Here is a 23840-nt window from a genome sequence, read left to right on the forward strand (position 1 = left end):
ATATCTTGAGCTCTGAAAGCTGTGCATTTTAGTTTCAGCACTTACTGTCTAGTGATTTATGGCTCCCTGCTCTATAATGACCAGGAGATGTGACTAACAAGAAGTGGCACTGATTATGTTTGTAATGACTGTCTAAGTGCAAGAAATACCAGCCAGTGTCTGCTCTTCAGTACGACAAGCAAAAAGCCCTAAAATACAATTCTGATTCTTCTTTATTGTGTGTTGAAGCACTGGAGGAGTATTGACAGTTGGACTGGAATTTCATTATGTATGCATTTTTTGTATTTTAGAGTTCATTAACTGTTCTCATTCAGTGCTGATGTTCTGGATTGTTATATATTTTTTTTTTTGGAAGGTCATGGACATGAAATCTTTTATTTTAACCATGTTGAAATAAAATTCATTATGCAGTCTAACTTTTCTACCCTGTTCAGCTGTATTGTTCCACTGGGATGGTATAAATGAAAATAGTTCTCCTTTCCCTTGCCCCTCATTAATATTAAGCTGTCCAATTACAGCTTCAAATCCCACCCATAAAATAAGATGCTAACAAACATATGCTGCAGCCAGACAAAAGACAGACCCCTCTCAACGGGTATCACCGAAAGCGGTGCTGCGTCAGGCTCCTCCTTGCCTGCCAGTCTGAATGAGCAATAGCAAAACCGAAGGAAATATTAGGGAAATGAAAGAAGCAGAACTAATCTTTCCCCCTTTCCCCATCTCTTCTTTCGAGGCAGATCTGGTGTTTGTAACGAGGTTTTGTACTTGGCAAAATAATTCCCCGACAGAGCCTGGTGCGTTTGGTGCACTGAAAAGACATCGAGGTCGGTGCTGTGCTGAATGGCTCAGGCTGGTGACGGCGGTGGTTGTCCTTCACGTCCCTTCGTTTGCCGGCCTCGTGCCGCAGGGTGAGGGACGCCTTCTGCTCGCTGTTCGTTCAAGGGTCCATTGCAATGTCGCGATTTCTGGCCGTTGCTTGTTTTATTTTATTTTTTCTTTATTGGCCTGAGTGCAGCAAACTGCGGGCTGCGGGCTCCTTGAGTTGAAGGCGAAGTTGCTGGTACCGGTTCAGCAGCTGTTACCACGGCTGGTTTTGACAGCAGACTGAATGAAACGAGACTGGTGTGCATAAATTTGACCTCTGACAACGTCTCCCAAGGAAACAGGCTCCTTCGGACCACGTTCCTGCGTATGTGAGTGCAGGGCTCCGGTAGCTGATTTGGTTTTGGTCTTTTTCTCCTCCCCCAAGAAAACTAGGGATCTTTGATGGCATTCCTGTGTACCTAATGCTTAAATTTTGAGCTTTTTCCCTAAGATTTGTGATGGAGCCAAGCACTGAGGCTTTGAAAAGGTTATAGCAGCCGTAGCAACACTGCTTTGAAGTGACCGTGTTAGTCTCTGGGATCTCACCTCCTGTTTCAGAAGGCAAATACCTCGGACAGAGTGATTTCTGAGCAAACGCCACAACTCGGAGCTGAGCGCAGTGGGTCCGGGCTTGTCCGAGTTTGCAGAGGGCCTTGGTGCTCACCAGGTGCAAAGTGCCCCGCGGAGATTTGCACGGAGATTGGCATGCCCAGCAGTGACGAGCTCAGCGTCAGCATGTGCTGTCCATTTTAAAAACAAACAAACAAACAAGCAACCAAGCAAGCAGAAAGGGCCTCGGGCTCTTTTCATTTAGGCTCGTTTTGATGCCACTGGAGAGAAGTGATTGGAAGACTCTGCCTTTCATTTGCTGCATTTCTCAACTAGGAAGCAGCTGGGGCCGTTTTGAAGCCCTGCTTCAGACCGCTCTGCCAATGGCAAGATCCCCTTTTGCATAGTTGTGTGGACTATTTAAATAGCGTCTTACTCCTGAAACTCAGGAGCTTAGTTTGGGGGGGTAAAACTGCAAGAAAGTGCTTTTGCCCACGTAAGCGAAGGCCTCCTGGGCCATGCTTGTCGTGCGGTAGCAGAAAGCATGGTACATGCCACGTCGCGGGGAGTGTCCGTCCGCAGTGGCACCGGCGAGCTGCAAGGCTCTCGTGGTGCTTGGGAGCAGCAGGCTTGCTCTGGTGACCTCCAGTTGTCCCACATGGAGGCAGCTGGGCTCCAGCTCTGCCGCAGGGACTCGCTGTGCCCACGGCCACTGAACTGGACCCACCTCGCTTTCAGTTAGTGGCCAAGATCTGAAGGGAGAGCTTTCTGAGATTAAGATGCCTGCCTAGGTATGAAAATGAGAGGTTGTCAACAGGGTCATAAATATCTGTAGCTCCTGTCATTTTGTCTCCACACACGCACGTTTAATCATTTTGATCAGAATTCTGCTTTCCATCCTCTTCATAGGCTTGTTTTTAAATTATAAATGCCAGAAATAAATTACTGTGCATAAAGGAGACTGTCAAAAGGGGTCAGAAGAAACAAATCAATGTTAAAAGTGTTGGATATAATGAATGGTTAAGCCTTTAAGACAGGGTAAAGAACTGATTTGAATGAAAGCCGGAAGCGGCAAATTTTAACTGTTGTTTTCAGAGGAAGCCAAGTGTGCTCTGAGCCAACTGTGTCTATGTGGGAGGTATTTCTCTACTGTTATTTCATTCTTTTTTCTTTTCTCCCGCCCCTCCCCTCCACCCCAGTGTCTTTCAGTAATGTCCCAACTCAATTATCTAGGTACATTTGAAAAAAGGGAATGAAAGCATACACAATAATAAGGTTAGCGACAGAGAGGCAGATGGCATCTCTTCGCTTTCTGGAGAGGGTTGAGGAAAGGGAGTCTACACTTATAAGAGAAAATGGGTGATGCTGTCCTTGGGGAAGGTCAGTAAATCTGGACATCTTCTTGGGGGGGCTGGAAGGAGGGGGTAAGATTCAACTCTGAGGACTGCCCTGAAAGAGAGTGTTTTCCAGGCTGAGGCCTCAGCTTGGGTAGCTCACGTGTCCTTGTAGGAGAAACATCAAATTCAGAAAGGGGAAAGCTCTAGGTAGCTGCCTACTGAGCAGTCAAAGTCCAGAGTAAAACCAGCTCCTAAGGCTTTACCCAGCAGTCACTGATGGCCTGGGTACAGTCAGTGCTTGCTGAGGAATGCTTTTCAGAAACATCTCAATGGCCTGAAGGCCTTGCGAAAAATGCGTTGTAGCTTTGCTGCAGGTGTTGCTAATGGACCCAAGTTCATCAGCCTTTCCTGCTTGGTAGTCAAGAGGAGGGAGGGAAGAGGCAAAGCTTTGACTCCACTTGCTTGAAGGAACATTTGGTGCCATTTGAGCCAGGTAATGGGAAGCCTTCAAAGATCACGAGGGTAGCTTGTTGGCTAAATGTACCCCAACTGGTGTGACTGGGTAATGAATAACCAAACATAGTCCCAAATTGCATGGCTACTGGACTCCTTACCCTCTGATTCTCCTTCAGCCTCTCCTCCTTCTGCCAGTATTTTTTCATCTGTTAGTCAGGTAATAGATTTCTTGGCGGTTATGGACTAGAACAGCTGTAATCATCCAGCTTAATTTCGGCGAATCTGTCACAGGTATTACTGGGAATTTGCTCTGTTTTCAAGGTGTTTGTGGGTTACAGGGCTGTTTCTTTCCTCTGTCACCTGACATAAATATTTCGTGTTGATCTGCAGGGTGAGGAGGACTGCTGGATGGGGTGCTGGGAGTTGGGTGTTGTAATTCTGAGCTCTGCCACTGACCTCCTGTGATCCTGGGAAAGTATGACTTTCTGCCCTGTTTTTCCCACTAGACTTTTTCTTTTTTTTTCTTTTGCCTATTTAGGTAATGAGCTGTTTGGGAGAGGGAAGTGCCTTGGGTTATTTATGTCCAGCATCATTCAGAGTGGGAAAGACATAAAGCTGGAATTAGAAATTCAAAGTCAATGCATAAGGACTCTTTTTGTTCCATACTTTAGCAGCTTACATCTTTTCACTCTCCTACCGGAAGCGCAGTATTGATAATAACTCTGCGTCTTTCATACTTCACAGAATGCAGTACTGTGCAGGAGTAAATTGTCATTATTATTTATTCAATAGACTGCTACGGAGCCTGTAAATACCTAAAGCAGGGTAGAAAGTATGTTCTCTGCTTTGCTTTCTAGGCATTTGATGTCAAGAGTTAGAGAGAAAATACAGACCCCCCCATCTTGTTTTTTGACTTGAACAATAGGAGTCTTTAATAGCTTCTGGTTGATTTTGGTTTAGAATTCACCTAAAAGGAAAAAAGAACACTGATTTGGGGTCCTTTTCTTTTCCTCGTATTTCTGGGGTGGTTTGTTAGACCTTTCTTTGTCCTGAGGTTTTTTGCTGCTTCTTATTTTAGATAGAACTTACATACCAGAGAAACGTTATCTCCTTTTTTACAGATTTGTTTAGGTTACAGAACACTTTATCGGTAGGAATAACATTATTTTGACTGTGAATGCAACTAGATAAACTTCTTGCTTGAGATTTTTTTTTTAATGAGAAAGTTGCTTTCACTATGTGCCATTTTTTCTTTTGTCCGTCAAAATGTATATTCTGTTTCCTCCACAAGCATTACTGTTGTTGCTTTTTACAGGGTATACCTATTTTTTTTGGGGGTGGAGTGGAAAGAAACATCTTGTGGAGTCTGGGTGTTTAGAATGTGGAGTTGGTTGGTCTGAAATTCTCTGTGTTCGCGAGTGACAACTGTTCATGTTAGCATGAACTCAGATATGTTATCAGTTATTCCAATGGTGCAGCCTAATAGTAGAGCATTGCTGCATGGCCTGTTGCCTCAGGCTGGTAGGAGTTTAGCATCTACTAAATGAGAAGCGAATTGAAAAGTTAATTTTGGCACTGGGGCATTGTGCGGTACTGAGAGGTGATACAGCAGGAAGTTTTCACTTGATAGCATGTTTAAATCTAGCCTGCTGCTTATGCATACATTGTAGCAACTGAAATGTGAATTAGTAGATTTTCTTCAACTCACTTGCTCTCCTCTGTGCAGCAATGACAGTATAGAATAAGGGGAGGTTGCTGAGGTCTTCCAAGGACTTAATGGTGTGCATGGATCAGGGAAGTGATGTGCAAGTTTGCAAGTTATGAGTCATGTATACTGCTTTCCTTGCTTAAATTGTTATGTTGTCCTGTATTTCACTTTCTTACCATTTATTTGAGGAGCAGACTTCTGGAGACAGTCCTCCCAAAGACACATAATTACATAGGATGGAAGTGCTGTGTTTATTTGGAGATTTAAGTTTTGATGGGGTACATAACTTGGTCATTAGTGAAATGAGAATGAAAATAAGCTGATAGGATTCTTTTTTCATTTAATTTGTATAGTTCTTTAATATTAAGGCATCTTAGGAGGGGAAAAAACACCAACAAAATTCAGTATCTAACAGTACTTGTCTTTGAACCTTTCCAAAACAAAAATTTGACAATAATACTGTGTGGAGAGGAAGGAAGAGGCAAGAAGTAGGTCTATTAACTGGTTTTGAGAGTGGAGGCAGGACTGAAGTTCAGTGTTCTGCAGATCCTGGCAGTCTACCAGAGATTCTCCTTGTCCCCAAAGCTTTTCGGCATGCAAAAAGCCCACCGAGAAGAGAAATAAACAGCATGTTGCTATCGGACATGCTTGGGAATATGTTTAAGTAGCGGATTCAGTTTAAAATCCAGTTAAATGTTGCTCTGAGTTTAACTCTCCATGAGGCGCGTTTGCTGAGAACTGCATTTCAAAATCCTCCATATATGAATGATTTCTTTTTTTTGGTCATCCACATGAGAAGAAACAGCACAAGGTTTGGGGTGAGCAGGCTTGAGTCGATTGACCTGCTCATCCCAGCCCTGTATTTGGATAATTTAAAAATAGAACCGTGCAGTGGTCATCTCAAAAGTATTCTTACATTTCTTCCAGGGGTGAACAAAGATGTGTTTTTGTATAAATAGACTCAAGAAAAGAGAAAGGAAGGTAGGAGAGGAGAACATGTAAGAAACAAAAAGCAGTTTGGAAATTTTGGTTAATAAGCTCTTTGGCGCGGGCCGTGCGGAGGGAGCTTGTTGCTGTGGGGTTGTCCCTTGGGGAGGAAGCCACGCTGGGGTGCTGGTGCTCGCTTTTCGTCACGGCCCCTGCCCCGCAGTGGGGTGAACGGGTGGATGCTCGCTCCCGAGGTGATGTAGCCTCCATCGCTAGTTGCTGCTACCTGGGGCAAACGGCGCAGCCACCTCGGCCAGCTGGCGCTGGGGTCGGCCGTCCTGCGGTTAGCGGAGTCCAGATCACTGTCCTTGTTGCAGATGTCACGTCTGCACGTCACTTGCTGTCCAGGGGACAGTTATCCAGCGATCTCCAGTGTCTCGAGATTTGACATGCAGTGATGCTTTAAGAACCCGCTGTTTTCAGCCGGCGCGGGTAGCGTTTTGCAATCTCCCAACGTTTTTCGGATGCTTGGATGGTGATTACAGCCAATTTGCTGGGAGACGCGAGGTCCTGAGAAGCTCTGCACACCCTGTGTCACGGGGGTGGGGGAGCCTGGGAGGCCCTGAGGCACCGCGACTCCAGACAGCGCTAGCACAGGGGTGTCATTCTGCAAGAAAAATGCTGTCCCACTGGAGTTTTGGGCGGTCGTGTCGCTGAGTTTGTGTGTGGATGGGGCCTTGATGTTTACCACATTTGTGAAGTGCCTTGGGAGTTGGATTTGAAAAAGTTTTAATCCAAGTAGATTGAGTTTGAAGGGTTTCTTCCATCTGTGACTTCTACAGTGCTTTCATAGCATTCAGCCCCTTTTGATTTTATTTATTTATTTATTTGAAGTTGAACCAATCTTTCCAGAACAGAAGCTGGCTATGAAAACCTGAAGAGCAGTTGCCAAAGCATGAATACTTAGCTCTTTCATGTTGCAAGCAAAATTATACCAGTGTGCTAATAGTTTGACAAGTCCGTTCTTGAGCAGAGCTCTTAAGCAGATAAACAAACAAACAAAAACTCTGCTCATGCTTATGTGCTGGGCTTGGGATGTTTGCTTGCTTTCCTCCCTCTGGAAATATTTTTAATAAGATGAATGTGGCTTCAAACTGTCCTTTTACTTCTCGCGTATAAATCAATTTGTCATGCCACCCCCGGCCCCCACTATCCCATATACATTGTGGATACTTAGAATTTGATGTGCTCCATACGTTGTGAGAGTATTTGGAGTAACTTTTGACAATATTCTGAAGACGACCGGCGTTTAAATTTGGCCTGGGATACTGGGAATCCCACATTTCCCACAGTCTGCAATTCCCCTGCTTTGCAGTCCCTTAGGAGGGCTATCGAGATGCCTTTCCCCTCCCCACCAGAGGAATGGCAAGGCGAAACCCTAGCAGTAGCCACGCTCTGCTGTGGCCCAAGGTTTGGGAGAGAATGGCAGGGGCATCAGCAGGAGCCCGTGAAGCTGCAGGGGAAGGACAGTTGGGATGGTGTGTATTAGTCATCCGGAGCGGGCCAGTCTCACAGAGAGGAATGTCTTCTCCAGCAAAGCTGTGAAACTGAGCCCTGGGAAACTTCAGGCTTCTCTCTGGAAATGACAAGCCCAGCAGCAGTTCATAGATTCAAAATGACAAGTAAAGCAAACTTTCCGTAAAACAAGTGGTGTCCTGTGGATTTCTCGCTACATTCTTTGTTCTTCTGTGTGCCACTTTTTATATTCTGAGTGTGTTCTGCCATTGTTTTAGCATCCCTGATTTTTTGCAGAATCAACACTGAATGATATCTTGGGTTTTTAAAAAGTTTCCTTTTCCTCAGTCCCCCTCAGTATTGCCTTTCTTTTTTTTTTTTTTTTTTTCCCCCGAGATGGCCTTGTTCCTCTGTTATCTTTAGCATATTCTTTTTGTACTTCAAACCATGCTACACTGCATTCTTCCTTCCACAGAGCAGTGGAAAAGAGGGGTAGAGCTAAGAGAGGAGGCGTTTTTCCACCAGGGTGTGATGCATTTTTTTCCTCTTCCCTTGGTGGTGGTAGTTCTTAAGGAGAGGACCACAGGCTTTTGCCATTAGGCAGAGGTCCAAAATAGGAAACTTGAGTTATAGCTCTCTCAGGCTTGCTGAAAGGCTTTGGTTCAAAAAGAAGTAAGGTGAAGGTAAGGTCAGCCTTGCCCATTGCATTAGATTAGGACCCTAGCTTTGTTTCGAAATCCAAGCTAGCTTGAGACCAAACTATAAAAAGAAATGCATGTAATAAAGAGACTTTACAGAATAGGCAGAAGCCTGGGTAGAGTAATTTATTTATAGAGAGCATGTGGATTGGTTAATAAGGGGAGAGTGCAGCACTTACAAGTTGTAAAAGAAAATGGGGGCTGTGATTTTGTAGCACATGATCCGAATTCTTTGTAATGCACCAGCAGTAAGTGGACGTTACCTACATGGTAGATGTGAAAAGGTATGAAGGGGCCTAGATTATTCTGCATAAGCCAGTTTTTTGAAGTGCTTTGGTTCTGGGGTGCCAACCTTGAGAAAACTGTAAAGATACGAAGTTACTCCAGGAAAAAGTGTATCATTAATGTCCATCAAAAAATATATATACATGTGTGGGTTTCTGCCTGGGAAACTTAGAATTGGTGAGAAAAAAGATTCTGTAAAGAGGAACTATGAGTTTAGTGGAATGTACTGTTGTGTGTGTGTGTGGTTTTTTTTTCCTCATTCCTTGTTTGTGGGTGAGGAGAAATCTAGAAAGGCAGTTGGTATGCGTCTTCCTGGAAAACTGGGGAAAGGGGTTTGGGAAAAGCATTGGGAGATCAGGCTGTTTGACTGGAAGTCTGTGTGGACTGCTGTGTGTAAGGGGAGGGCAGGAAAATACTCATGCTAAAACCATTGCTAAGTGCCTATTTAAAAAAAATAGCTAATTTATATGGCCCAACCTCCTGTAAAATTATACTGGAGAATAAAGTTTTGGGGTATGGTTTCACGAGTCAGCTGAGCTGAATTAACGGCTCACCAGGGCTGGAAGGAGGCCGCCTTGCTCCCCGTCTCCCAGCCACGCGCTCCCCTGTGCCAGCCTTGGCTCTCCTCTGACTGCAGAGCAGACCAGCTCCGTTTGCCAGATCTGCATCTGCTGCTCCTCCTGCAGGCTTTTTTTTTTTTTTTTTTTTTTTTTTTTCTCCCCTTTGTTAACTTTCTGCCATTTTAGTGACCTAAATCAGCTTATCACATGATCAGGTGAGCACCAGAATGAGCTCGATGCTCATCGGAAAAATATATGACGGGAAGGGAGGAAGGCAGTGGGGTAAGGGAGGGATAAGAGCCCCCCTCGCAGTAGCTGGGATCTCTTAATTCAGCTCAGGGTGCACTGAGTGCGTGTACCTTTAGTGTGGGGTGGCTGGGGAGAGATATTGTCATCTTCCTGCCTTGCGAAGACCAAACCAAAGAGAACGTTTTTTTTTTTTAACCACCTGAGCATGCTTGTGTTTACCCAGTAAAGTATCACCCAGGTGCCAAGCACCAATGCCTGGAATTAAAATGTGCGGTTCTTGGAGTATAATTATTCTTGAATGTCAATGCAATGTCCTGCAAGAAGTAAACAGCAAGGAAATTGTACAAACGTTCTTTTTGTGTTTAATCTTTCTAATCATCCTTTCAATGTGGAGAAAAAAGCAGTTTCCAAGATTTTGTGTAAGAACAGTTTAAAAAGAAACTTTCTTCTTTTTAGCTATCTGGATTAATTATTGTTCTTAACATGAAGTAACAGAAGAGAAGGGCCCAGCAGCGATGGGGAAAACCCCGTGTCAGGCGCTCCTGTCTGAATGTTTGCTCTGTGTGTGTTGAGGTGGTGGGGTGACCACACCGGTGCTGACGTTTCTCTCTGTTTTGCAGGGTCGGCATGTCAAAACGGGTCAGTTGGCAGCCATCAAAGTCATGGATGTTACGGAGGTGAGTAGAGAAACCTTCTGCTATGTTAGCAATTTGACTAAAATTGAACAGTAATGGCTGGCATAAGGATGGCTTAAGTCATACTTATTTTTAAGGACATCATTCTCGCATTTGAACGTTTGCTTGCTGTTTGTAGGACCTGACCTGTCAAGCTCATATGCCTTTTATGAGATTTCTATGTGTTCGTGAGGGCCAGAGGCTGCTGTACACAAATTGCTTTGACTAGTCCCAGAACGTAGGAGCACGAGCTTCCTTTTCAGAAAGTTCTCAGAAGAAAGGAGGAGGAAAGGACAGATTCCCCACTTCCCTCTTGTTTTCTTGTTTTCTTTTTTTCTTTATTTTATTTTCTTTTTCTTCTTGCATCTGCCTTACAGACGAAAGAGGTGAGGAGGCTGCTTGAAGTAGAGGACAGTAGTTTCCCTGGTACATTTGCAGCCTAAAAATGGTATACATTTATTTAAAGGAAATGGGTCCAATAAAGTTCCCAGAAGCCTGAAAGCAGAAACATCTGCTGGAATGATGAGCAGATTGCTGGCAGAAATCAGCAGTGTAAAGTAGTAGTTGTAACTGACCCAAAGGGATTTACTGTGGAGTTTTAGATGGGAAAGACAGGAAATTAACCCAGTCAAAGAAATAAAAAATATATGCCTGTTTTTGAATCCTTAGATGTCCTGTATGTGTAGGCTATGCTGTTCAGAAAGCAATCAATGTAAAGTACATTTTTAAAACAAATCAGAAAAAGCATGCATTATTCCGTGTTGATTCCATTTGTGTTATATAGATTTACATCTGTAAATTAACAGCTTCCAATTTAAAATCAGATGAGGTCCTTTTGTGTGATATGCACAACATTTAACTGATAGTGCACTTCTGAAGAAAGGTTGTGCATCTTGGAACTAAGCATCTTACTAAACTCCTCAATCTTATATTTAAGGAATACATTAAGAACATATTTTTAACATAATTTACCCCTAATATAAGGCAATGCTCAGAGTGTGCATTGCAGGAAGCAGAGGTCTTTTGGGAAGCTGATTATATTAAGCATAAACTCCTACAGGGTTATCACTGCAGATTGTTACGTATTTTGATAGTGTGTGCATAGGCCCCAACAAGTAAAAATGGACTTGGACACAGGCTTCTCAGAGTGTGGATGAGGAGCTGTGGGAAAACAGGCAGGAGAAGGAAGCAAGAAGGCAGGTACAGGTCAACTGATAGGACTTCAGTGATATCTCTGTATCTCCTTGTGATCAGTCGATGCAGTGTGACTGCTGATCTCTAACTTAAGCTGTTGTGTCTGCCAAGAGCAAGACATTCTTGCTTTGTAAGATAGCCTGATAAAAATCAATATTCAGCTGGAGATTTTCAAAGACTGCCTTCATGAAGAGGCAGTACCATTTTGCTGCAGTTAAGATAGACAAAACAGGGAAGGATGAAGGTACATTGACTTAAAGTGAATATTCTTTGCCCAGCAGCTTTGCGCAGCAGATATTTCCATTGTGCAGCAAGCAGTTTTAAATAAGGCAGTTTACTGGACTGCGCAGAACGAAAGCTTCCTCCATAACATTAAGTTTGGCTGTACTGCACACACTCTCTGTTTTTAATAGTATATATTAATCACAAATGGTTGTAATTGAGAAGTTTCAGAGCAAAAGGAAAAGAATTGAAAAATGCTGTGTATGGTATGGCTGAGCTCATGTTGCAGGAGATGGCTTATGTTTTGAAACTTTCTGTAATTTTTGACAGTTTTTGAAACACTAATTTTGTATTAACACTGTCTTTTTTATCTCACAGAGCAGTGTTTTTTATTATTACTTTTTTTTAGAGGATTAAGGGCAGTCAGAGGGAAGAGTTTTGACATGTTGAAGAATTTTGACATGTTGGCCCCATGCAACTTAGAAGCGTCATAGTTCTTTACCAATGTGGTTCACATGCTTTGCTTCAAAGTAATATGCCTCTAGAGGCTAAAAACATGGTGTAAATTCTTTCAAGTCATGCTAAGTCGGCTCTGCTTTCTAACACTAGGCATGAGCGATGCTATTCCATCTACCGGGTTCTTAGTGGCAGATGCGGCCCTAGGATGTTTCTATCCACTCTTGCTGCCCGCAGCCATTCGTTCCCCGTCTGCCATCCAGCACTTGTGCAGCCTCCCAGCACAACTGCCTCTGGGGCCAGATGGTGAACTGGATCAGTGAACAGGCCTGGCTTCTAGGTTAAAAATACCCTCACGCTTCTCTATCCTTCGGTTATTTATAACCTGGATTGGTTCCCTGATCTAGTTTAGCACATGACATTGCAAACAGTTGTGCCGTCGCTATGAAAAAGGTGGCATGAGATTGGAAAAGAGGCGCCGACGGCGGTGGGGCAGGAATAGCTCAGACAGGCGTTGCTGCCAGAGATGGCGTTAATCATCAAGCCGTTGCTTGAGTACCTCGAGGTGCGGTTTCGTGAACATCTCCTTTGGCTGGCAGTCCTCATTTAAAGCAGCTCCATCCTTATTCTAGTTCACCACAACTTAAGGAGAGAGTAGGAGGAGAGAACGCAGGGATGGATGGGGAGGCAGAGAGAGGATGTGGCTGCTGCAACCAGCACTGTCCTGAAAGAAGTGCTGGAGGAAGCTTAGCCTCAGATCTACATTCACACCCTGCTTCAAAAGCCATGTTTATGTAGACTGCACTCACAGACGAGTGGTAACTGTGCATATGCAGATGGGGGAAGGGGCTTGAATGGAAACTCTTCTACAAAACTGGAATTGAGATTTTGATGGGTAGCTACTGAAGCTCTAGATGATTTGTACCTCTATAAATGTTTTCCTGGCAATGTTATATCTTTCGGCTTAAATTCAGTTGGTGCTGTGGATGATATCTGATTATTTTGTCTGACCTGTGTTGGGAACAGACAGAAGACTTCATTTTTTCTCAGCTCTTATCCAATGCTTGTTTTGCCAAGCCCGTAATGCATTAAGGTGTTGGCAAGCTGTGTGTGCAAACCTCAAATTCTCATTTTTCTGAAAATCTTCAGAAATCTTCAGTTCAAGGCCCAATTCTGCAATACTTGCTTTGCTTGGGATCACTCAGATTACATCAATTCTGCGCTGCAGAGCTTTGATTACTCAACAGAAGGAATGTCAAAGTCAAGAAGAATGCTTTTCTGAAGAAATTTTGTTTCTCATGAAGAAAATGAGGTAGTATAACCTCCAACTAGAGAAGCTGGAAGAAACATTTTATCTCAAACTGTGTATGGCACTGTTGAAGTGTTCTTCACCATTTTCTGCTTGTCTTGTGGTTTTCTGTCTGATTTTCATTTTGAAAAGAATAATGATAAGGATGAGAAAAGAGGAGGTGGGCTGAAGATATCAGCTTGATCTTTGAATATATTATGACTAGTTAGTACTGCTACCTGAAACACTGAGGGGACAACATGCATAAAACTTCCCTGTCTCTTTGCCCTCCCTCCTCTCTAAACAAATTAAGAAAAGGTGTGCAGATTTTAAAATTAAATTTAAATTAAGAAAAGGGTTCTTACAGAACTGCGTTTGTAGATCAAAGCTGAAGCTGTGAAGTTGAAGCACATATAGGGTGAAAAATTTTCATTTCAGCACAGAACAAATAAAAACAAAACAAACAGCAGCCTTCATCAGTTGAAAGCTATTCTGTTGTTGGAAAGAATTCAATGACCGTAAAAGGGGAACAGCATGAACTATCAGCATATACATGCTTTAAAAATTATTTTCTGAAATGCACATATGTAGGATTAATCTCAGACTGCGTGCATGTGGTAGGGAGAGGCCTTATTTGAGAGACTCTTAGAGGCTATCTTTAATCTTTCTACTGTAGGGTCTCAGTTCCTTATGGGACTTTGTTTTAGAAGAGACTGGTTTAGCCGGGATTGACCCCTTCATAAAGGGCGCTTACTAACCATACTGTTAGGTTTCCAGAAGTTACTTGCTTCATACTGTAGGACTGTAGCATACCAAGTGAACCATGTTTTCAGATGCAACACAAGTATGCTGTAAGATTTAGCAGTCACGGTCTAGTTAGAATAACTGATTTGCTTGTGAAGAAAAAAAATCTTTTTTAAACTTAGCAAAAGTTTACTTGGCAAATCTGTGTGCATCTAAGCTGTTAACTTGCATCTAAGCTGTTAACTTGCATTATACCCTAAACAGAAAGCTTGAATCTGCTTAACTCCTGGAGCTTTTCAGCTCCAGAGTCAAATCCAGTATCAATCCTATGTCCCACTTCCAGACATGCTTTTGTTTGAAATATTTAGTAACTAATTTTGAGAGGAAAATGCAATCACTTTCTATTTATTATAACCCCCGCTGCTGCTTCCTCCTACCTCTTCCCACATGCTCGCTCTTGGCATCCTTTAGGAAAGTTTTCCGCATGCCTTTTTAATAGCAACATTTCTCAGCTCTTGTGCCCAGTGTTTCATGACTTGTCCAGTCTAGTCTGTGTAACACTGTGCTAAGTAAACATCTGAATACTGTATCCTGTTGATTTATGAAAGAAGTTCGGTTGCTTTTAGTGCTTGCTTGTCTTTCCCTTTCTGCGCATGTTATACAGCAAAATTAACAACCCCAAACCAAAACCTCCAGGCTTGCATAGAAACACGGCACATCTCCTGTACCCACCCAGTCAGTAAAAGTTACTGAATTAAGCTTTGACATCTCCCCAACTCTGCTGATTGCTTTTTATCTGCTGTAGCAGGCAAGTCACTTTGATTCTTATAAGCCTGTATTTTATGGTCTACATGGTGTTATAACCCATGATCTTTGTATCTATGGGCCATAAGGCATCTCAAAAGTGGTCTGCAGAAAGAAGTCAGATAAATAAAATGCATGTGTTTTCACATGCTTGCAGATAGACAAATGAGGAGAAAATTGAAGTAATAAACACCAGAAGTTTAGCCTGATTTCTTCCCTCTAACACCCCAGTGAAAACCTGAAAATGATCATGAATCTTGGTCTTTTTGGAGGAAAAATAAAATGTTGATGCATCACCTTAAAAGGCTGAGAAATGCCAATCTTCACTGCCCCGTGCAGTAGCGCTGGGGCTAAGCCAGCCTGACGAGGCCAAGCAGGGCCTGGCTCGGTAGCATGGGGGCAACAGTACGCTGCTTAACCTGGCTTAGCACAGCTTCCTAACAAAGCTTTTCTGCATCAGTTGTTGCTGTACCTGACTGCTAAGCTAGCCAAAGCAAACTTGAAGTCAGTAGAGCTGCCACAAGCCTTTGCTGGGTCCCTTCATCGTAGGAAATGTGGAAAATGGGTTGGGGAACCTAACATTTTGAATTTCTGACTAGCACCCTGAAGGCTTGTCTGTCAAGCGCGAGGTTCGTTCCCGTCTGTGCAAAATGCTGCAGTCTCTGGCCAAGCAGCTATCTGGCAGAACAAAAAATCGGTCCTGTGGAAGAGGAAGAAACAGGAAAGGTGTTTACAGTATGTAAACACCTTTCCTATGTGTTGGTCCTGTCTGTCCTGGAGCCGATTAACCTCTGGTCTGTTCCAGCGATTGGGTCAATGCAAAAGCTGTTGTGAGCTTTCTATGGCAGTTCAGACAAAAACAGAGCAGGACAAAAAGGTCCTTGAAGCTGTGGTATCTAGTTTGGGAGAAAATCACAGAGCTGCAGTAGTCTTGCCATGTTGCGTGACAAGGGGCAAGCCTCAGCTGGAGCTGTGTCGGCTCTGTGCTGGTGGCTTCTCTTTGAGATGCCCTGCTGGGATGGACACCAATGCTGCACTCCAAGCAAAGGCTGTCCTCCTTCAGAGGGACGCACAGTGGAGTACAGCTGGCTTGGCGGGGCGCTTGCAACGTCAGAGTTAGGCCATAGTCCATGTGCGGCAGATCGGCACTTAGTCTGCAAGTTTACGGGTGTAGTGGAGGAGAAAGACATTTAATCCTGGGCAGCCTTTGGTCCCCAGTAGTGAAGAGAGCCTGACAACTAGAAACAATGACTTTATCTCCCAGCAAAGCAAGTACATCTAACACCTGGCTTTTAGTCAGTTTTGAGATTTTGGACGTAATCCAAGAAACTTTCCTGGAGTTTTCCTGGAACTGGTTCCAACGCTGGCACCAGTTTGTATGAAGTGCGAGTTTTCACTCTGTTAATCAGAGTCCTGGGGTAGCTAGCAAGACTGTCAGGCTGGAGAAGCGAAAATTGGGAAGGAGGAGGATGCCAAGTTTTGCTCTGTAGCGGCAGAGCAAGAGGGAGGCTGGAGAAGGAGAGCTCCACAAGGAAGTGGGTCAGGCTCCTCGAGGACGGGCCAGGCTGTTGCGAACCAGCTTGGGAAGCTTGGTGCAGCCTGAATCAGCTAGAGAGAGCTAGTTAGAAGGTGCTGGGTTGTGATGTTCCCTGCAAAGAGCACCTTCGTGCTGGTGCTGTTTGGTCGGAGAAAAAAACGGCAACGGAGGTTGAGGGAAAATGTAAAATGTTCTTGATGTTTGTTTCTATACCTGCTTTTTCTAGCATACAATTTCTTCTTAGTGAAAAATTTCCATCCGATGGAAAGCTGGTTGCATGTGCAGCTGGTTTTCAGCTGTCCTTGTGAATATATATATATGTGTGTGTGTGTGCATATATACATATATGTGTGTGTATACACACACACACAGATTTTTAACATGCTTTGTTTTGGAACCTGAGTACTACTTCACAGCTGGAAGAAACAGATATTCTCCTTTTGCCATCAAAATCCTTGAGGGCATCATTGTTGCTTCACCAGTATCTATCATCTGTCAGCAGTAAAAGAGCTTTGACTGCGAAGGCTTAATGTGGCTCTTACAGTCGTACTCCTGTTGCACGGCTTGTCAGCTGATGTCAAGAGCTGGCCTCATACTCAAGGTTGATCGTGAATCACCGTATTAAGAAGGTGCAGTGAGTGCTGTATTGTCTCTGCCTTCCCCTCATCCGTGTGTTCGTGCCAGGTCTGATGTGCAAGGCTTCTGTGCTATCCACTAGAAAATGTTTCACTCCTGCCCCATAAATCGTAAGGTAATTTAGACTGTACTAGTTGAATTTATGGCCGCAGAGAGGGAGCTTCGCTGTAGTCTAGAGTGCAGTCGAATCTCCTTGTTTCAGGAAAACAACTTTTATGTTTTGCACAGCTTGGCTATAAGAGAACTGGGTAGCATCCTCCTACAGCACAACAGAGGATGGTCAGGATATACCCCATAGCTGAACTGAGCTGCTGAGATCTGTTATTGCTGGCCAATAAGCGCTTATGTACCTAGAGCATACTGAGAAATAGCATGCTATTTTCGAATGCTTCCATTGGCAGAGGGGTGGGAGCACTGGTCCGTATAAAGGTTTGTGTGCAAGTTTTGAGCTCTTTAGCCAAGTGTAGACTTTTTTGTTAAAAATTTATTTCCCTTGGTCTGGTAATGAAACTATACTGACACACTCAGAAGCACAGGGTGAGTCACGTGGCTAATGGTGACTATCACTGTTGTTTTAATGAGTAGGACAGGTGCTTGAATCACAGCTTTTGGGTACTGTTTATAGTTCCCAAGAAGGCAGTACTCAGGTATTTAACTGTAATCCTGCCCATATGTTCCTGCAATATGTGAACTTGGTACCTGCAATAATTTGGAGACCCTGCATTGTTGGGAAAGTCACCAATGATAGTGTGATTTTTTTCAAATGTTTTTCAAAGGAATGGCTGCTAGCATCTGTATTAGGGAAGTTGGGACCCTAATGCGAGCAAGTGGTGAAAGCTCTGTGTAGGTAGAGTGTGGATGCTCTCACAATCAGCATATTTAGCCTACTGGTCATGCCTGCACTGACATGAATTTGAGCAGTAATCTGCTCATAATGATGGAGCACTTTTTCGGAGCTGATGGGAGCGTCCATGCAGGCGACCTCGACGCGTTTTACCACTGTGTTATCAAGCGCTGTTTGTCAGAAGTGCCTGAAGACGGTCAAGTGTTGATGGGAAACAGAAATGTTTTGTGTGCAGATGATAACAAAAAGCATGGGGCTGCATTTCATATAATTTCTATCAAATACACAGCACAGCTCAATTTACCACTGGTGAATCAGACATATTGTCTACTCAGGGAAAACAACACAACTCTGTCAATACAGTGCTAGAACATGTGTGCTCTTGTCAGTTTGGACAGAATGGAGACAAGGAGAATTGTGACAGAGCGTTGTGCTTTAATTTTAGCGAGTGTCAAGGCTGAAACCTGCTGCTGTGGCATATTCCTGCTATCTGAATAGGCAAGCAAGAAATCACAGTTTCAGGGTGAGCTACTCTTTTACAGAGGTGCACTCTAAATTTAGGCTTGGGCATTAGGATCAAAGGTATGGGAATTAATTTGCTGTTTGTGTTAGAGGACTTATATCTGCTTGAAACGTAATCTTTCTTGACTGTTGTTAATGTAGTTTCATAAACTCCACCTGCCTCTGGGTCCCTCCTGTTTTTACTGTGACATTCCATATTTTTTATCTTGACTTCCTAAGGAAATGAGGCTTCTTGGTGATAATGCGTTTGTGTGCTGCGTCTTTTCCACCAAATGCCTTTTGAATCCACTGGCCAACTTCAGCCAAGCTTAACGAAAGAGAAATTCCAAAGATATGAGCTCCCAGCACGGTATGTGGAAATGGGCAGGCGGCGTAGAGAAGAGAAAGAGAGAGGGTGAAATTTATTGCCTCTGCCCTGGCAGTGGTAGGCAGAACTTAGCCGCTGTCCATTAGTAGTCAGCTGGCCGCTGTGCTGTAGTACATCAGCAGGAGGAGGCAGATAACTTTGTTTTTTCTTTTTTTCTTCTTCTTCTTTTTTTTTTAAGGAGAAGTTCTAATGCTTTCATGAGAATGCTGCAGCTGTAAGAATTCACGCAGGCTGGCACACACAAGCAACTTCTGAGCGTTCAAAAATCTTCCTCAGATTCTTTAGTTTATGAGCTTACAGATGGGACTGTGCATCTGAGTTTATCTCATATCATCTTCTCCCCCCGCCTGCTTTTTAAAACGTGTGCATGTATCTGTAGATATAAAATAACAATGTTGTTCTCTAATGTTTAATGAGAGAAAAATATTTGCCCTAAGTCCCTCGACAGGGCTCCTATTGCAAGACAGAGTTTGAGTGATCGTGTAGGGAGTTGTTGGCTAAAGCACAGTTTTAAAACCCAGTTCCTAAAACTAGAGATTATGGTGGAAAGTGCTAACGCAGAAGGATATGGGAATTCATTGTACTCTAAGCCGATCTGTAACTACGATTAACGCCCCCCCTTGAGCCTAGCAGGAAAGCATTCTTCTTCCCCTGCGCCCGACCTCGTAGTATGCAATAGGAAGCACGTGGCTGTGCCAAGTGTTGGGAGAGCCATGAAGTTGCTGTGCTAACTAGTTCAGCTGATCCGTTCAGGAGAAGATGCTCTTTGTCTCCTGTCCTGAAGATGTCTAAAGCCCTTTTTCAGCACGGGGCTTGTGTACACTCCTCTAGCTGGGTTTAATGCAAAAGAGATTAAAGCCCTGTGAACGGGCTCTATGTAGCCTCACACAAAGAGAGGACATTTTCTGCTGCTAAACTAAAACCGCAAAGGTGCTGTCACTGTGTTACGAGGATTGCGGCTTCGTAATAAACGTACAGTTCAGCTTCATTTTCCAGTCCTTGCCTTCTTTCTTGTTAGTAAAACCCTGCTTCAAGCAGAGGTGGGGTTTTTTGGAATAGACGGGGAATCTGGTGAAGGAAGGGATCCCTTCTTTTTGTTCAGATGGTTCCCAGGTAATTTTTTCACATCAGGCTTTACTTCTCCACTGTTTCGACTAGAGAGCGGTGTCTCTGCAAAGTGAGAGAAACGGCTGCGGAAGCAGCTACCGTTCCTGTGCGGGGAGCACCTTACGGTTGGGTTTTGCATCGTGTCCACAAGTGCTGCACCTAACGTGTCTCTGATGCAGAAGGTACGGCAGGAGTCGAGCGCCCTCGTCTCTTCTGCTCTCGCTTGAGCAGGATGGTGGGGAGGCCATCACGAAAGCCTCTTGGTTGATGTGTGAAGGTGTTTCTGCAGTTTTTCACCAGAGCTGGGATATTTGCCACTGTAGCTCTTCCTTTCTGAACTGAATTTGAGCGCTTGATTTCTAGTGTTAAACGAATTGGTAAGAATTAGGTGGAAATCCTGGTGCAAAATCAGCAACCCATGTTCCTTCAAGTAATGGTTGCTCGGGCAAAGAGCCTTGGCCGTGAGCGTGGGAGCAAGCCTCTCCTGCTGTGGCAGTTTGAAACAACTTGTTTAAGTTGTAAAGGCTTTATGAAGCCGTGGGTGAATTACAAGGGGCGATAGGGGCTGTACCGAGTTATATAGATCGGGGAGGGCTGTGTTGTCAAACAGGTCTCCACTCAAACTCGAGTTCCTGAGGGTAAAGTTGGTTCCTGTTTCAGAGCTGCTGCTGCCACTCATTTCTGGTTAAAACAGCCTGGGAAGCGTACGTAGCAAATCCTGGATTTGCAATGCAGACGGTTCACCCGCTGGCATTTGCGCCGTTCTGGCAAAAACGGACGGATCAGCACGTAAAGCGCACACTTGGTCTCTTTCCCTTGTATCCAGCTGTAGATGTAAACAAACACCCATATGAATTAATCCAAGGGTTTCTACACACAGGAAAGGCAGGAGGAGCAGTTGCTGCTCCTATTTATAACTATTCAGACGGCGCTGTTGTGGTTGCAATGCTTCCTCCTGACACGGGCATGACAGTATCGAGAGATTTCCCCCTATTTTCTGTCCTTTCCCTCAAAGATGAGGCTTTGCAATGCAGCAGAGCCAATTTAATGCCTGGCCGTGACTGAGGAGGCAGCGCTGCCTCCCTCCTCCCCCTTCCCCAGCTGCATGCTCAGGCCCTCTCCGTTGTGCCACCGCTGGCATTTGTCTCATCCCATAGTTCAGAAAGTTCAAATAGCAAAGAAATATATTATGTGTGTATGGGTTAGCTTTCTCCTGCTTGCACTCCAGCACCAGCTCACGGTGGGTCTGGAGGGGCTGGTTGAGGCAGGCCAAGGGGGGTGGGAAGGCTGCAGCAGGGCGCTGGCCCTGCAGCAGCAGCTCATGGTGAAGCTGGACGGGAAACCGCACCCACGGAGCGGTTGCTTTGCAGGGTCTCCTCTTGCATCTCAGAGGAAAACTGGCAGCAAGTCCCTTCCCAGCGCCTTCCCCCGGCTTTCCGAGCCACCCGCAGTGGCCCCTGAAGGCGCCCGCGTGGTGCTCCACACCTGTAGGTCAGGAAACAAAGAACCAAGTCTGAAGCTCTTAGGCAGGGATTCCCCCACCCTCTAATACTTTCCACTGTGCAGCAAGATATTTTTAGCCCGCTTGCCTGCCTCAGAAATTACTTCACTTTTTTCATTGGACCATTTCCATAACACTTACTGTGATTCTGGATTCCAGTGTTCAGGATAATGTCAGAAGCAAAGAATCACTGGATGGCAAGGTCAGTGCTAATGGTGGAGCGGGCAAAACTTGTGGTGAGGAGGTGTGCATGCCAGCTGACTGTCATCAGGTGACCTACAGCAGGCTGGCCTAGGTCAACCACGTTTTGGACTCTGCCCTATATTTGCAGGCATACAAACCTAGTTAATCCTGTGTTAGCTGGTGCTTTAGCTAGTGAATGGCAAAAGAAAACAACCTGTTAACAGTTCAATGCAGGTAAAGGGAAGATGGTTTACCTATGAAAGACATATGCTTGCTTCAAAAGCCCAGTCTGCCCTCGCTTTCTACTTTTACCATTGCTAATTCCGTGCATATTGCTTTTTCTTCCTCTAGATATTAATTAGATAAGACTTAAATCATCAGTTTCTTTGGCAGTAGTTTCAAAGTGGTTTAAGATAAATGTTTTTGCAGACTTCACTGTGGGAAACAGTGCTCATTTTAACGTTGTTGCATATAACGCATCTGGTGATTTACCACTTGCAGATTTAAAAAAAAAAAAGAAAAAAGCAAGTTCTGTGATAGTTGAAATTTTAAAAGCTGGTTGTCAAAGCAGGAGAATATAAGTCAGTGGATTTGGGCAGTGTTATAAACTTTGATAGGAAAGACCTTCTGCCACAGTAGCATCCCTGAGGCAGTGCTGGATCTAGAGGGGGACTGACATGGGCTGGCATTTAACTGGATGAAATTTTTCTTAAGAAGAAAAAGAAGATGTTTTTTAACTGGTCTCCTCTGCAGCATGGAATGAATGTAGTTGTGGAAACTCGAGAATATTCACGAGCTGTATAATTGGTGGACAGCAGTGATTGTGCCTATTGTAAAGTCACAATGTAGACCAAAAAGTTGGATTTTAGTTTTTTTTAGATTAAAAAAAGTTAGTGACGTTTAGTACCATGCCTACTGTCTTGTGAATTTTTCATGTTTTTTTCCTTTGCAAGGGGCTTAATTAAGAACCACTCATGATGGACTGATCCCTGTCTTGGATTAGCAGCCTAATCCATGATCATTCACAACATGCCCATACATCATGAGTCTTTGGAGTACAAACAGCTACTTGGAGTGTGGTAAACAGTTGCAAGCTAGCATGGCTTCATGAGCTGTTACCTGCTCCTTGAAAGCTGCCTGTTTTGATCTACCTTGGCTCATGAGCAATAATTTATTGTGTACTGGTGACTCTCTTTTGTCTACGCTTTTCTCCTTGTTCCACTAAAAACGAGTACCTGCATGGCTGCTTGAGCTTTTGGCCATCGCTAGAGGGCTGGCTTGAGCGTGAGACACCTATTTGCTTCCCACATGGTGTGTAGAGCCAGATGTTTCTCCCCAGGCTTGATACGCGGCGGCACAACACTGACCTTTGAGTTATGCTAGTAACAGCTCCACATTGAGATGGTGAAGTTCAGGATCCGGCAAGAAAGAACTAGGGCAACGGGCAGGATTGCAACCCTGGACTTCAGGAGAGCGGACTTTGGGCTCTTCAGAGACCTAATTGGTGGAGTCTCATGGGTTAAGGCCCTAGAAGGAAGGGGGGGTCCAGGAGAGCTGGCTAGTATTCAAACATCACTTCCTCCAAGCTCAAGAGCGGTGCATCCCTATGAGTAAGAAGTGCAGCAAAAGGGACAGGAGACCTGCATGGGTGAGCAAGGAGCTCTTGGCCAAATTCAGACAGAAGAAGAAAATACACAGAATGTGGAAGAGGGGACAGGCTACTTGGGAGAACTATAGCAATGCAGCCAGAGTATGTAGAGATGCAGCGAGGAAGGCTAAGGCCCATTTGGAATTGAGTCTGGCAAGGGATGTCAAGGACAACAGGAAAGGCTTCTTCAAATACATCAGCAGCAAGAGGAGGACTAGGGAAAATGTAGGCCCGCTACCGAATGGGGCAGGGGCCCTGGTGACAGGGTATACAGAGAAGGCAGAATTACTGAATGCCTTCTTTGCTTCAGTCTTCCCTGCTAAGGGCAGCCCTCAGGAATCCTGCAGCCTGGATGTGAGGGAGAAAGTCTGGAGAAGGGAAGACTTTCCTTTAGTTGAGGAGGATAGGATTAGAGACCTTCTGGGCAGGCTCGACATCCATAAATCCATGGGCCCGGATGGGATGCACCCACGGGTACTGAGGGAGCTGGCAGATGTTTCCAGGCCACTCTCCATCATCTTTGAAAAGTCCTGGAGAACTGGAGAGGTGCCTGAGGACTTGAAGAAAGCCAGTGTCACTGTAGTCTTCAAGAAGGGCAAGAAGGAGGACCCAGGCAACTTGGGGCTGGTCAACCTAACCTCCATCCCTGGAAAGGTGATGGAACAGCTCATCTGGATGTTATCTCCAGGCATGTGGAGGAAAAGAAGGTGATCAGGAGTAGCCCGCATGGATTCACCAAGGGGAAATCCTGCTTAAGCAATCTGATATCCTTCTCTGATGGAACGACTGTCTGGGTAGATGAGGGGAGAGCAGTAGACGTTGTGTACCTTGACTTCAGCAAGGCTTTTGACACTGTCTCCCATAACATCCTCCTAGGATGTTATGCTCAGGAAGTGTGGGTTAGACAAGTGGAGAGTGAGGTGGATTGAGAACTGGCTGAAAGGCAGAGCTCAGAGGGTCGTCAT

At 44.5% G+C, this 23840-nt stretch overlaps 1 protein-coding gene across 8 annotated transcripts in view; it reads left to right on the forward strand.

Annotated features, from left to right (window-relative positions):
- Positions 1-23840, forward strand: part of MAP4K4 (mitogen-activated protein kinase kinase kinase kinase 4) — a 165704-nt gene that overhangs the window by 65618 nt on the left and 76246 nt on the right. For all 8 annotated transcript variants that reach the window (XM_062601611.1, XM_062601612.1, XM_062601613.1 and 5 more), the window contains exon 3: positions 9769-9825. In XM_062601611.1, the coding sequence (XP_062457595.1) occupies positions 9769-9825 (57 nt within the window). The remainder of the gene's footprint in view (positions 1-9768; positions 9826-23840) is intronic.

This window comes from Rhea pennata, chromosome 1 (assembly GCF_028389875.1).
Source record: "Rhea pennata isolate bPtePen1 chromosome 1, bPtePen1.pri, whole genome shotgun sequence".
NCBI lineage: Eukaryota > Metazoa > Chordata > Aves > Rheiformes > Rheidae > Rhea > Rhea pennata.